We start from the raw sequence: 15,182 nt of genomic DNA on the forward strand, positions 1-15,182 counted from the left end.
GTTCTATCCAGGGAACGGATAGAACAGGGAAAATTAAAATTAAATAGCTAAAGCTAGCATTTAAAGTGTTGCCATTAATCTTTACAGCTAACACATTTAATGATGGTAGGGAAGTTTGTTCTTCTTCTTTGAGTGCTTGCTCATATCCATTCCATATTATATGTATGTGCTCACCACATGCACTGGTGCTGGAAGTTTTTTCCTCAGTGGTATCTGAAGGGGACAGGCTCTGGTGCCCCCTGGAGCAGTGTACACATGCCGCAGTATAAGGAGCGCCGTTGGCTCCTCCCACCCTCAGTTCCTTCTTGACGCCCCTGACGATACTGGAACGTCTGCTGCTTTGGCTAGCATTGTTTCTGCTGAACATTTCTTGTAAAATAGTTAATAGTACCCTCAGTGTTAGTTCTAATTTAGTTGGTCGCGGATGGGTTTCAGCCTAGTTAGTCATGCCCTCCAGGCAGCTTAAGACACTGCGGACTCTGCAGCTCGTACCAGGGCCTCAGCCATCTCTGTGTGGCGGGTATCCTGGCTGCTCCTCTCTGGTCTGTCAACTGAGGATCAGCAGTCTATGCAGGACCTCCCCTTTGACGGCCAGGTCCTGTTTTCGGAGCAGAAGGACAGCAAGCTGCATGGGCTAAAAGACTCCCACACTACCCTTAAAACTCTAGGACTGTGTACCCCTGGTCCAGTCCATAAGCAGTTCAAACTGCAGCCATCTCAGGGCCAAGGGAGCCAACCCTGGCAGGAATTGCCCCACAAAAAGAGCAGGGGCTTCAAGCAGCTCCCGAGCCACCCCATCTGCCCAAGTGCGCTCAACCTGTACTCAGCAGGAGAGGAAGCAGGCTTTTTTTAGGGTGCACCGAGGGTGACCTACTAGACTATACCCCGGATCTATCTTTCCTGCTGGGTCCTCAGTACAGTGGCGCAGGGTTAGACCCTCCAGTTTCTTTCTACACCTTGCTCCCACCCCCCCTTCCCCGTCCCTCTTCAGGGACACCTCTCATGAGAGTCTCCTCACGCAGGAGGTAGAAGGTTGCTGTAACTGGGTGTGGTGCAAGAGGTTCCTCACGAGTACAGAAACAAGGGGTTCTGTTCTCAGTGCTACTTAATCCCAAAAGCCAAGGGCGGTCAAAGGCCCATCCTGGACCTATGAGAACTCAACAAATACGTACAGAAGTTGAAGTTCCACATGATCTCCCTGGTCGCCTCCATCCCCTCCCTGGATCTGGGATACTGTATGCTGCCCTCTACTTGAAGGACGAGTACTTTCATATACCAGTTTTCCAAGGACACAGGGGCTTCGTACGTTTCACGGTAGGATTGGGCCATTACCAGTTTTCAGTCCTCCCTTTCGGCCTAGCTCCAGCACCGAGGGTGTTTACCAAGTGCATGTCGGTAGTAGCGGCTTACCTCAGTCGTCAGGGTATCCAGATCTACTTGTACCTCGACAATTGGCTGGTCAAAGATCAGTCCTGGTCCCAAGTCCAAAGGGATGTTGCGGTGTTGCAGGCCACATGCCGGTCCCTGGGCCCTCTGCTAAATGACAAAAGGTTGATGTTAGGTCTGGTGCAGAGGATAGAGTTCATCGGAGTGGTGCGTGATGCCACCTGCGTCACAGGAAAGGTTCCAAGCATTGGTGGACCTCATCGCAGGAGTCTCCGCATTCCCCCTGACCATGGCCATGGTTTGTCTGCGCCTGCTGGGACACATGGCAGCATGTATGTATGTCGTCTGCCATGCCAAGCTCCGGATGCGGCACTTACAGCAGTGGCTGGTGACAGTCTATTTCCAGTCCAGAGATCAGCTGGAAAAGGTTGTTACCACCCACTGATGACACTTACCTTGCTGCAATGGTGGACCAATACCAGGGCGGTCCTGAAAGGAGTTCCATTTGACAGCTCTTGTCCCTCCATTAAGTTGATAGCAGACGCCTTGGACCTAGGCTGGGAAGTGCATCTCTGCGAACTCCAGACCCAGGGCACATGGTCCCCGGAGGAGATGATGTTGCACATAAACGTCAAAAAAACTCAGAACGGTACGTTTGGCCTGTGGGGTCTTTCTACCACACCTGGCGGGCAAGGTGGTGAGAGTGTTGACGGACAAAATGGCCTCAGTGTTCTACATCAACAGGCAAGGGGGAGCACGCTCGTTGGCTCTCTGTGGGATTTCTGCATCGAGTACGTGATCCATCTGTCACCTCCCCAGTGTCATGAAAATGCTGGCAGATCGCCTCAGCAGATCCTTTTTCTCTCACCACGAGCGGTCACTCCATCCGGAAATAGCCGGGATGCTCTTCCAGAGGTGGGGAACTCCCCCAGGGGACCTGTTCGCCACCAGAGAGAACAGGAAATACCATCTCTTCTGTTCCCTACAGGGTCTGGGCAAGGACTCCCTCTCCAACACCCTCCTCCTGTCATGGTCAGGGGGGCTGATGTACGTGTTCCTGCCAGTCCTGCTCATCAGCAGAGTCCTGTCAAAGATCAAAAGAGACAAGGCCCAAGTCTTCATGATCACCTCGGCATGGCCGCACCAACATTGGTTCAGCACACTGATGGACCTGACAGTGACCGCTCTCTGGCTCTTTCCCAACCAACGGGATCTGCTCTCTTACACCCCATCTCACCCCCCTCTATCTCACGGCGTGGATGCTGTGTGGTTGAATTTGGATGAGTGGGTCTGCTGCAACGAGGTCCAGCAAATCCTCCTGGAAAGCAAGAAAACGTCCACTTTGCCAGTTAGGTTGATCTAGTGGAGGAGGTTCTCCTGATAATCTATTGTAGATTACTTGCTCCGTCTTAAGAACCAGGGGCTGGCCCAGTCTTCCATCAGAGTGCACCTTGCGGCTATCTCCGCTTTCCACTCACCAATTCAAGGTCAGGCGGTGTTCTCGCATGACATGTCGGTCCGATTCCTCAGAGACCTCGAGAAACTCTTCCCACTGGCCTGAGCCCCTGCCCCACAGTGGGACCTTAACTTGGCTCTTCTAGTCTCATGGACCCGCCCTTTGAGCCTAGGGCTCCTGTTCCCTCTCCTACCTGTTATGGAAGGCTGCTTTCCTTGTGGCCATAACATCTACAAGACGACTGTTGGACCTTAAAGCCCTGACATCAAAGCCGCCGTATACGGTGTTCTACAGGGACAAAGTTCAACTGCGACCCCATCCAGCCTTTCTGCCAAAGGTGGTGTCTTCCTCCCATGTTAATCAGGACGGCTTCCTCATGGTGTTTTGTCCCAAGCCGCACACCACTAGTGAGGAAAGGAAGCTGCACGCCCTGGATGTCAGACATGCTCTGGCGTTTTATCTGGAGTGTACCAAGCACTTCATCGCGACAGCGGACAGGATGAAGGGTCTTCCAGTGTTCTCAGAGAGGATTTTCAACTGGATCACCTCCTGCATCTGGATCTGTTACGAGCTGGCATAGGTTCCTCCACTGCTAATTGTGAGCGCCCACTCGACCAGAGCTCAGGCATCCTCGTCTGTCTTCCTGGCACATGTTCCCATTCAGGACATATGCAGAGCCGTGCTGTGGTCTTCAGTTCACACATTTACGGCGCACTATGCCATCACTCAGCAGGCCAGAGATGGTGCTGCGTTCATCAGAGATGTGTTGCAATCTACATGTCCGTGAACTCCTACCCACTTCCAGGGCTACTGCTTGGGAGTCACCTAATATGGAATGGACATGAGCAAGCACATGAAGAAGAAAAGACAGTTACCTTTTCCGTAACTGGGGTTTTTCTAGATGTGTTGCTCATGTCCATTCCATAACCCGCCCTCCTTCCCTGCTGTCGGAGTTTCTGGCAAGAAGGAACTGAGGGTGGGGGGTGCCGGTGGCGCCCCTTATACCACAGCATGTGCGCGCTGCTCCAGGGGGCGCCAGAGCCAGTCCCCTACAGATTCCACAGAGGGAAAAACTTCCAGCACCTCTGCATGTGGCGCGCGCACACACCTAATATGGAATGGACATGAACACATTTCAAAGAACAAACAGTTACGGAAAAGGTAACTGTCTTTTTTTTAGATGCATTGTTTCAAACTCTGCAGAGTTGGGAGGAACATACTGCATTCATTCGTACTTTTCATATTTCCTGGTTTGTTTGTTTTTACAACTATGAGGACTAGAAATTCACTTTAAAAAAAGGTAATGGTTTATTATTTGACTCCAAAACAGCATTATAGATACTTTAACTTGCTCTGTTCCAAACATTTTGGGCTATTTTACAGGATTGTCCTTTAACAACGGATAAAGTGTATCTGACAGGTAGTCATAGAATCATAGAATATCAGGGTTGGAAGGGACCTCAGTAGGTCATCTAGTCCAACCCCCTGCTCAAAAGCAGGACCCATCCCCAGTTAAATCATCCCAGCCAGGGCTTTGTCAAGCCTGACCTTAAAAACTTCTAAGGAAGGAGATTCCACCACCTCCCTAGGCAACGCATTCCAGTGTTTCACCACCCTCCTAGTGAAAGGTTTCAGAGTAACAGCCGTGTTAGTCTGTATTCGCAAAAAGAAAAGGAGTACTTGTGGCACCTTAGAGACTAATCAATTTATTAGAGCATAAGCTTTCGTGAGCTACAGCTCACTTCCTCAGATGCATATTGTGGAAACTGCAGCAGGCTTTATATATACACAGAGAATATGAAACAATACCTATTCCCACCCCACTGTCCTGCTGGTAATAGCTTATCTAAAGTGATCATCAGGTGGGCCATTTCCAGCACAAATCCAGGTTTTCTCACCCTCCACCCCCCCACACAAATTCACTCTCCTGCTGGTGATAGCCCATCCTAGTGAAAAAGTTTTTCCTAATATCCAACCTAAACCTCCCCCACTGCAACTTGAGACCATTACTCCCTGTTCTGTCCTCTTCCACCACTGAGAATAGTCTAGAACCATCCTCTCTGGAACCACCTCTCAGGTAGTTGAAAGCAGCTATCAAATCCCCCCTCATTTTTCTCTTCCGCAGACTAAACAATCCCAGTTCCCTCAGCTTCTCCTCATAAGTCATGTGTTCCAGACCCCTAATCATTTTTGTTGCCCTTCGCTGGACTCTTTCCAATTTATCCACATCCTTCTTGTAGTGTGGGGCCCAAAACTGGACACAGTACTCCAGATGAGGCCTCACCAATGTTGAATAGAGGGGGACGATCACGTCCCTCGATCTGCTCGCTATGCCCCTACTTATACATCCCAAAATGCCATTGGCCTTCTTGGCAACAAGGGCACACTGCTGACTCATATCCAGCTTCTCATCCACTGTCACCCCTAGGTCTTTTTCCGCAGAACTGCTGCCTAGCCATTCGGTCCCTAGTCTGTAGCTATGCATTGGGTTCTTCCGTCCTAAGTGTAGGACCCTGCACTTATCCTTATTGAACCTCATCAGATTTCTTTTGGCCCAATCCTCCAATTTGTCTAGGTCCCTCTGTATCCTATCCCTGCCGTCCAGCGTATCTACCACTCCTCCCAGTTTAGTATCATCCGCAAATTTGCTGAGAATGCAATCCACACCATCCTCCAGATCATTTATGAAGATATTGAACAAAACCGGTCCCAGGACCAACCCCTGGGGCACTCCACTTGACACCGGCTGCCAACTAGACATGGAGCCATTGATCACTACCTGTTGAGCCCGACAATCTAGCCAACTTTCTACCCACCTTATAGTGCATTCATCCAGCCCATACTTCTTTAACTTGCTGACAAGAATACTGTGGGAGACCGTGTCAAAAGCTTCAAAGATAAGTTCAAGTAGCCTCTGTCTTGGCCACACAGATTGTAAAGATGTTCTAGTGTTGGGTCTAGTCCAAGTATGTTCCCTAGTGCAGGGTTGTCCATTAGAGCTGGTTGAAAAATGGGGAAACAATTTTGGGAAAACTTCAAAGTTGTGTCCATTTTGCAGGATTCAGAATGGAAAATTTTTCATTATTTCAGCATATTTCACAGTTATTTTTAATTCAAATGATTTTCCTTGTTTCTTCCTTGTTTTTTCCTTTTCATACTGAGTGGAATAAAATGAATGATGACATCCAGTTTTTTTCATTTTTTCTTTTGCTACTTTGTAACTTTTCAAAACTCCAATTTTTTTGAAAAGTTAGAGTGACAAAATGAAAGATAAAAATGTGAAGTGAAAACCCTAGTCAGTCATTCATTCTAATGAATTCAATGGCAAAAAATTAATAGGGGGGAAACAAAACAAATATTCGAAGTTTAGGAATCTTTGGTTTTGATTTGAAAAAAATGAAAAAAAAATTATTTTTTTTTTTTTTGGAGAAGTTTTTCTGTTTGGAAAAGAGGCCTTTTTGTCAAAAAGAAAGTTTTGAATGAATAGCTTTGGCTAGCCCTACTCTATTGTCATGAAAATTATTAGTACTTAACAAGACTTGTGGAGAAAGAGACTGAATTCAGGGTGAAGCTGAGAACCAAGGGCTTATGGCTGATCCTCCTTTCACTGATAAAATAATGATGTGCCTACTTTCCAAATTTTTCGCTAAGGTGGTCCCCAAATACCTCTTTAACCAGTCCAATAATTGTCTAGACCTTTTCCCTAGACTTTACAGTTTATGCGGGAAAACTAAGGTACATATTGATCTATTACCTGGACAAGTTTCTATAAGTATCCACAGTTGATTGTGATATTTGCTGGTCTTGTGGTTGGTGTACAAGACTAGCAGTCAGAGTAGTGGCCTAATTTTTTTTTCTTTCGGGGTGTTAAACACCTCTTTGACTTACATTGGAATTGTACCTATGCAGTCTTATGGCTTACCTTTTGTAACTGCTTTTGAGATGTCTGATAAGAGCTGCCATTATTAGAAGTAGTAATAAAATAATGTTATACTCTCATAGATCAATATATGTTTTTAACTTTTTCTTTCTTTTTAATAACCGAACAATAGCAATTTGTTTTGTGAGATTATATTGATTTTTTTTCTTATTACATAATATACTTAATGTAAGAAATACAAAGACATCTTGTACAAATAATCTGAGGCAGAGAAATGCTCTGTGTTTATAATTTTCAGAAATCTGCTCTTGTGGTCACAGGATAAAACTGATGATTAAAAATGGCATATGCTTCAAGAGGTGTGCTTCAGAGCATAAATGATATTCTGTTGAAACAAGTGTATATGTGGTAATCTTCATAGGATAATCTAAATTGGAGTCAACAGTTTTATTATAATGCACCTTATTCTTGTTGTCTGATCCTAATAATTAATACTTATTGATAACTACTTAACTTGAAATAGAGGCTCTCACAGAATATCTCTAGTCAATGTATTATAGACACCAGTTTTGCATCTCTTGTTAAATCTGAGTTGCGTTTTGCACTTAAAGCAGGAATTCATCCTCTGTTTAAGCTCTTTTGGGTAGAGACTGTCTCTTATTTTTTGTGTGTATAACACTTAGCACAATGGATTCCTAGTTTCACTGGTGTCTAGGCACTAATGTAATACAAATATAATAAATACTACTACAATGTTGTGTGGATGAAGAATAAGGTGTATCCCCCCCGCAAAAGTTCAGCATTTATACTCTTTGATTATAGAATTAGTTTGTGAAAATTTACAAGTAAATAAGTTAAAGCTAATATGAACTCAAATTTTAAATGAGTTCTTAAAAATAAATAAATAAAATTAGTATTGTAATGCTTATTTTTGGTCCCAAATTTCAGTAATGGAATAACTCAGACATTTCAAACTTCCCATATAGTTAAAATTCATTGAAATCACATGCCTAGGTTATATTTGAAGAAATTAGGTTGTAATACTGTTAAGTTACTGATTGTGCGTAATTTATTAGACATATAGACTATAGCGGTCAGCAGTTGAGGTCACTCTTAACTTTGACATCAGAATTAACTCAACCAATCGTTAACCTTCTTCTGTGGCTACTTTGGCTTGTTTCAATCCTATTGATTATAATGAGTCCATAGCAGGAGACACTTGACTTGTTTGAAGAGTTCTCATTAGTAGGTTACTATAGTCCCAATTGCATTGGCTCCTCAAAAGTTCCTAGGCCACAGATTTGCTTGGCCATCAGTGCTTGAAAGGTTCCATATGGCTCTGCTGACTTTGCTCCAGAGCACAGTCAGGCAGTATTACAAGTGGGGAGGCAGAGGGGAAGCTTAGTAAAGGTCACAGAAAGGGCCCTTAAAAACAGTGATGTTCGGACCCAGGGGATTGGGGTCCTTCCCTGCAACCTAGCTCTCCCCTTCATGTAGCGCCAGACTCCCTAACAAGGCCCCTTTCCCAAAGACCTACAGTTCCTCCAGGCCTACACAAATCTTGCTATTCCTTTTACCCGTATCCTCTCATTCAACTCTCCTCTTTCTAACTGTATTTAGATCTTAAATTGCTCTGATAAAAGTATAGTGTATGTACACGTGAATCTTACTTTGCACTTAAGATCTTTTTTTTGAAAGTTTTAACCCAAAAATCCAAGATGTCATTCCTTTGTATATCATAGCCACCTCTTTTTCCATACTTATATAATGTAGATTATTTGATCATATAGAAGGTTTTTAAAGTCTTCCATTGACTCTTATGAATCTCACTTTTGGAGATGTATATACATCTTCTAATTCTAGAGAAGTATTCTGAGACATGCTCTCTTCCTCCAGATAATCATGGTAGAGGAAAATAGTTACTTATAAAGAGAAGGAATAGAGGTCCTTTCCTCTGTCTTCACGCTAGACACTTTTTTTTTAATAGTGTCATCCTAATATTTTAATTTTTATTTTGCTTAAACTTTTGTTTTTTCTTGCAGCAATGACAGCATCTTTTTATCCTAAGTGATTATTACTGGTTTACTTTAAGAACCAGAGTGGGATTATCCATGAAAATCTTCCCCCTCTCTCCAGCTGTAGGAAGATGAAACTGCTGAGTTGGGAGTTTTTCAGTTTTTTCTTTCTGTCTCCCTGATTCTTTTTTCTGTTTCTTATAGTAGTTTGGAAGTACTGCATTAATCAGTGACACAAATTCTGCAGTAGTTACAGCCTCATTCTTTAGAGAGCCACACCTAGTTTCATTTTATTTATGTATGTTGCCTGTGTGTCTACGTTTCTCACCATTCGTGGCATTTTATAGGTGAAACAATTAACATCATCTGGTGCTGGTGGAGGGATGCTCAGAAATTTCAAGTGACATAACAGTGATCCCAGATTACTTCCGACCTTTGCATATCCTGCAGAACAAAACTTTTTGAGACTGTAAAGTTCTAGGCTTAAGTGGGATTACAGCTTTTATTTATGAAGAACCAAGGGATCTACTCTATAGTTTGAGACATGGGCATTATTACAGGGCTGGTTGTTGAGTCCCCTTTGGCTACTCCATGGGTTAATTCTATTACCAGAAGATGGTGACAGATGAAGGGAGAAATTAAAATATTAAGGCTGCATCTACACTAATAAATTTTGTGGCTGTAATTCACCATTGGTGGTAACATAAACTGGATTCTAGGCTAGAGGAGGCTGGTAAAGCCTAAGTCTCGGAATCGGACCCTACTGGGATTCATAAATCCCCTGTTTAGCTGCCACCAAATCCTGTAGGCACCTAAAGTCATTTGATGCCTACATTTTTGCAGTAGAAGTTTTCTAGGCACTTATGTTTCTGCCTGTGTGCATGTGCACTGCAATCCCAGTGTGCAGGCCCAAGGCAGTGCATAAACTGGGGGAAGATAGGTGTTCCTCTTCCTAACTTGCTTTTGGGCCCTGATCAGGTAAGTGTACTCAGAGCTTGCCTAGCATATGGAGCATATGGAGCATATGAAGATGAGCTTACACAAAACAGCCTGAGGAGTATGAGGAGGACTTCCCTCATAACTTTTAGTTCAGTGATTAGACCCCCAGTTCCATTTCCCCTTCAACTGAGGCAGAGAAGGCATTTAAACAGGGATTTTCCACTTCTCATGTGAGTGCCCTAGCCACTGGGCTATAGGATATTCTGATGTGGGTCTCCCTTAGTCTCTCCAGTCTGAAGCTGTTCAGTGTGGATAAATAATGAAAGAATCATTGGGCCAAAGAGAGAGCAAGCATCAGAATGACTCTCTAGCCTGGTTAGAGCACTCACCTGGGAGTAGAAAGCCAGGATCCAGTCCTCTGCTTCAATAACTTTTAAACATTATTTACCCACAGTGGAATATCTTCAGCAGAAGAGGTTGATGGAACCTTCTCTGCCCCCCACAACCAGCAGAATATCCCAAGAACTCTTGTCACTGGGCTAAATATTATGAGGGAGCTTCCCCCGCCTGGGCTTCTTGCAAAAACAGCATAGGCTACTCATGTCAAGAGAGAGTTTGCAGCTGAGAATCCCAGGCAGAGGGAGGTGTCTCCACTGCAGCCTGGACTGAGGCACCTATCTTTGTGAGAGGGGCAAGACTTAGCACACACTCCTCACCTTGGAATCTCCCATTGGCTAGTTTAGGTGGGGACCTGACCCAGTGTGCTGGATTTTGTGATCCTATTTTGATGCACAGTTCATTGTACAGGAAGCCTGAACGTCTCACTCGGTCTTTGTGAATTGCAGTGATATTCTAGACGCCTATAAGTTAGGTTTGGCAGTGCTCAACTTCATTCATGAATCTCGTCCTTAGTCTCTTTGCACATCAGTTCCCTATCTGTAAAATTAAGATATTAGCACTTCCTCACCTCACAGGGGTGTTGTGAAGATAAATATGGTGAAGATTGTGAGGTGCTCATATACTATGGTAATAAGTGCCATATAAGTAGCTAAGATGAGTAGTTTAATTATGGCTATGAAGTTTGCTGTTTTGGGGGGGGTGTGTGTGTTAAATCCTGTTTTCTTACAGGGCTCAGTCCATCTCCTTCCAGCATCTCTGTGACCTGACAGTTTTTCACTAAGGCTTTTGGGTGAAAAGTGATGGTTTACATAATGGATAGAGAAATAATAATGGGGAGAGAACGTCAGAAGTATATATTTTTTTTGAGAATTTTCTTTCACGTTAGTTTGAAATAGCTTTGCTTACAAAAGTATGCATTACCCTCTCTATATTATGCACATATTTGACAATTTTTAATGTTTTTGAAATAATAATATTAAAATCTTGAACTGTGAAGGATGGCTTTTGTTTTGTATTATTTTTACTCTTAGATTAAGTGCATTGACCACAGACTATTTAGCATATCTTACACTTGAACAAAAAAATTGGGGTTTCCTCAGTAGATCTCTTCCTGCACAGCCTCCATCTCTCACTTTTATTCCATATTTCAAGTTCAAAATGGTTTAGAATGAGCGAGAACAGATATAATAAGGTGAGTCCAAAAATCCTTTCCTCAGTTAAGCAAAAAGTGTGTTTTCTGAGGAGGCCTATGTAAGAAATCCAGGTTTCTTTACTAATTAAGAAAGAAGCACCAAGTTTATATTTTGACTTCCACATGTATTTGTTCTTGTAGATTTGTTTAATGTGTGTGGTACAATGTCGTGAATAAATGATTTAATTACTGAAGTATTAAAACAATTCCTTTCTCATTGCATTAAGTGTATTCCTGTCAGAACATTTTCATGAGGTACTAGCATGAAATAAAACAGCAATAAAACAAAAGCCCTATAAATGAAATTTATCATACTATTGTTCTTGGTTTTATTAAGGGGTTGGAGGGAGCACACACTTATTACTATCATCTTCTTTGTGTCTTTAGCCAAATAAACAAAAAACAAAGCAACTTTTTTCCCTCTTTAGGTAATGCTATGCTGGTTTTCCCCTTCTGTAGTAAAGAGCTAGCACATTGAAATGCACCATACCTGAAATGCTTAGGGAACCCAGCCTTAAATTTTGTGGTAAATATGATGATAAAGTAGATGCCTTCTTGATAGCTTATGGTTAACTTACAACTTTTATATCTTTTACTGTAAAGGTAATGGTATGCAGAAGTAAAAAGCACTGAAACTTAAAAGTGAACTCTTCATTAGCACAGTGAATAATTTATTTGTCGATAAAGTTAAAGTAAACCCTAGAATAAAGGACACTTCATAAAATTATAGCATAAATATTATGTAAATACAAAGAAAGAAATGGGTTAATGTGTAGAAAACAATTGAAAATAAAAATATATAGAGTATACATGAAGATGAACTTGTGCATGCACGTCTAGCAAGTGGATTATTGTGGCATCTTTCTGGCTGCATGTGCTTAGAAAAGCAAGTCGTTGATGCTGGTAGATGTTTCTTTTGTACCAGGAAAATACTAATCAAAACTTCCTGCACACTTTTTTAATGAGTTTGTGGAAGCTGTATAATTCAAATTACTGAATTTCCTTTTGATAGATGATGATGTACCTGCAGATATGGTTGCAGAAGAATCAGGTCCTGGTGCACAAAATAGTCCATACCAACTTCGCAGAAAAACTCTTCTACCTAAAAGAACAGCTTGCCCTACAAAGAGCAGTATGGAGGTAATATTTTTTTTATAAAGTATATTTTGTTTTCAGGAATAGGTGGCTAACTCTAACACTTTTACAAGTGCCATAATGTCTTAACTAATTCTTATTTATATGGTTAAAGGGTGCCTCCACTTCAGCTACCGAGAACTTTGGTCATCGAGCTAAACGTGCTAGAGTATCTGGAAAATCCCAGGATTTATCAGGTAATATTTTTGGGGGAGGGGGAAGATTGGAGAAGAAACGTTTTGACTACAACAGGGATTCTCAAATTTCATTGCACTGCAACCCCCTTTGGACAACAAAAATTACTACACAGTCCCAGGAGGTGGGCCAAAGCCTGAGCCCCACCGCTGCAGGTGTGGGGGCTGAAGCCGAAGCCCAAGGGCTTCAGCCCCAGACAGGGAGCCTGTAACCTGAGCCCTGCCACCCAGGGTTGAAGCCCTCGGGCTCCACCTTTGGCCGCGGGTGGTGGGGCTTGGGCGTGGGCTTTGGCCCCAGGCCCAACCAAGTCTAACAGCAGCCATGGTGACCCCAATAATAAAACAGGTTCACGACCCACTTTGGGGTCCCCACCCATACTTTGAGAACCGCTGGACTACAGTGTTGCAAAGAACGTTTTTTTTTTTCCTCAGATAGATAAATAAAAGAAAATGACGTGAGAGGAAAAAACAAGTTTCTGATTGTTTGAACTTAACTTTTGGAAGCTTATAGGTGTTCAGATTCGGCTTTTAAACGTGTAAAGGCACACTGGTTAAAAAGTATGTCTACACTAGAAAACCTTGCTGCCTGAGAACAGGTGCCTGTGGCGAGGGCTTGGCTTTATTGGTGGTGCTACCTAGTTGTTAGGTCATTAGTTCCCAGTTCTCCTCAATCACTGGCATCCCTCGCCAGCCATCAGTCCAACACTGTGGTGGTTCATCTTCCGCTAGGTTGTAACTTGGCCTTCTGGCCCACATCGCTATCTCCCCCTTCCAGACTAAAAAATCCAATAAAACACATAGAGTTCAACAACCCCACAACAGAAAGGATCTTCAGCTCACCTCCAGACCTCTGGATTGGTACACCCTTGATTTGAGACTTATAATGTCACTACCCTCTCCTTTCCTCCAAGTTTATGCCCCCTACCCAAAAAGGGTAGTTGTTAGGATATCCTGGACCTCCATCTCCACCAGGCACCAACCAAGGCCCTATGAGAGGCAGTGATAGCAAACACCCTGGAGTGCTTCGGGCTGCCTTCCTGTGCCACTTCTTAATACTTGCTTCCCCACAAAGCCTCAAAATCCTTCACTTAGAAATCCAACAGAAAATAACAAAAACAACTGAATCTTCAGTACATCTGGGCTCAGCTCGTAGCCGCCTTCTTTACAGCCTAGCCCCAGTTTCAAACTGGCCTAAGTTCCTGCGTTTCACTCCCACTACCTGTCTAACATTGCACTCTCTGTCTACCTACGGTTTCAGGCAGGCTGCAGTCCTTGATCAGCCTCCATCTCCAGTCAGGCTTCCCTCAGCCCAAGAGACAAAGCTTCCAGCTACCTTTCTCCTGGGTCTTTTCCCTGGCCCCTTCTCTAGGGGCTGGAGTAGCTGCCATTGTAGGCACGTTCCTTGCAGCCAGGACCTCTGCTGTACCCTTATTCAGGAGCCCCCAATATAAGTCTCTCCTCCTTTACTGTCATGCCCTGTCTCCCTCATGCTTGAGATGCCTAGCTCCCTTTTAAGCTCCTTTTCCAGCTGGAGCAGGCTCTGCAGGTACAGCAGAACCAAATCATCTGAGCCCAGAACTGCTCCTTAACCCCTTCTGTCCTAGTGTTGGGTTTATACACCTCATCACAGTGATAAATATGGCTCTCCATACTCCTCACTCAATTGATGTTAAATGGTGGTTCTGCTGGTGTAGAATAGGGTCAAGAATTCAACACCTTGTGTAAGAAACAGAATGTTGACAAAGACAGGAGAAGAATCAAATGCTGCCAAGTGGGTTTCCTTTCTTGCAGTTGGAGCGATATCCTTCCACACACCCACCATGGCCTCTCTCCCCATCTCTCATGGCTTCTCGAGATACTGGATTCTCTAACATCATTCTCTTTTGGTGGATCTTCCCTGCACTTCAGTGTGACCATATGCCCTGCTTTTCACACTGTTGGATCCACCCATCATGTCACAGCTTTTTGTGGTGCTCATTTTGCATTAAGAATTGGAGGGTGCCGTTTCTCCTTTGTGGGCAGTGCCTCAAAACAGAGGAACACAACAATGCTTGTGTATCTCTCTTACCCCATCCGTTTCCACTCTCCCATGCATGTAGTCTGTCATCTGTGTTCCTCTTCATTCTTTCTCAGCATCTTCCGTTTCCTATTACCCTTACCACCATCTTCTTACCTACTTGCTATCTCTCATTAACTTCCCCTTCTCCTGTTTTGTCAGCAAGATCTGACCATTTATCTCTGAGTCCTTCCACTTCTTATCAAAACTTGGTTCTTTTTCACTAACTCAGCATCTGTTGTTTTTCTCCCCTATGGTTCTCTTTATCCTTACTCTCCAAATCTGAAGCTCATGGAGTTGGCACTAGGCTGCTCCTCCACCCGTTCTGTAACTTCTAGCTCTTTTTGTTTTGTTTTTGTTTTGCGGGGGGAGGCCACTCTATTTGGTTCTTCTCTCTGAGTGAGTTTTATCTGCCGACCCCCAGTTCTGACTTCGATGTGTAGCTTTATAATAATAATAATTATTATTAATAAATCCTTCCTCCCCCATCTTCTACCCTTGAAGTTGTCTAGAACAACTTCCACAACTACC

General features: G+C 43.6%; 1 protein-coding gene across 7 annotated transcripts in view; it reads left to right on the plus strand.

The window, feature by feature from the left end:
• Window positions 1–15,182, plus strand: part of FBXO11 (F-box protein 11) — a 197,762-nt gene that overhangs the window by 67,626 nt on the left and 114,954 nt on the right. For 6 of the 7 annotated variants that reach the window (XM_073339268.2, XM_073339263.2, XM_073339266.2 and 3 more), the window contains exons 2-3: window positions 12,280–12,407; window positions 12,517–12,598. In XM_073339268.2, the coding sequence (XP_073195369.1) occupies window positions 12,280–12,407; window positions 12,517–12,598 (210 nt within the window). Of the gene's footprint in view, window positions 1–12,279; window positions 12,408–12,514; window positions 12,599–15,182 lie in introns of those variants that run through there. The other variant, XM_073339269.1, reaches the window with a different exon arrangement.

Source organism: Lepidochelys kempii, chromosome 3 (genome assembly GCF_965140285.1).
Source record: "Lepidochelys kempii isolate rLepKem1 chromosome 3, rLepKem1.hap1, whole genome shotgun sequence".
NCBI lineage: Eukaryota > Metazoa > Chordata > Testudines > Cheloniidae > Lepidochelys > Lepidochelys kempii.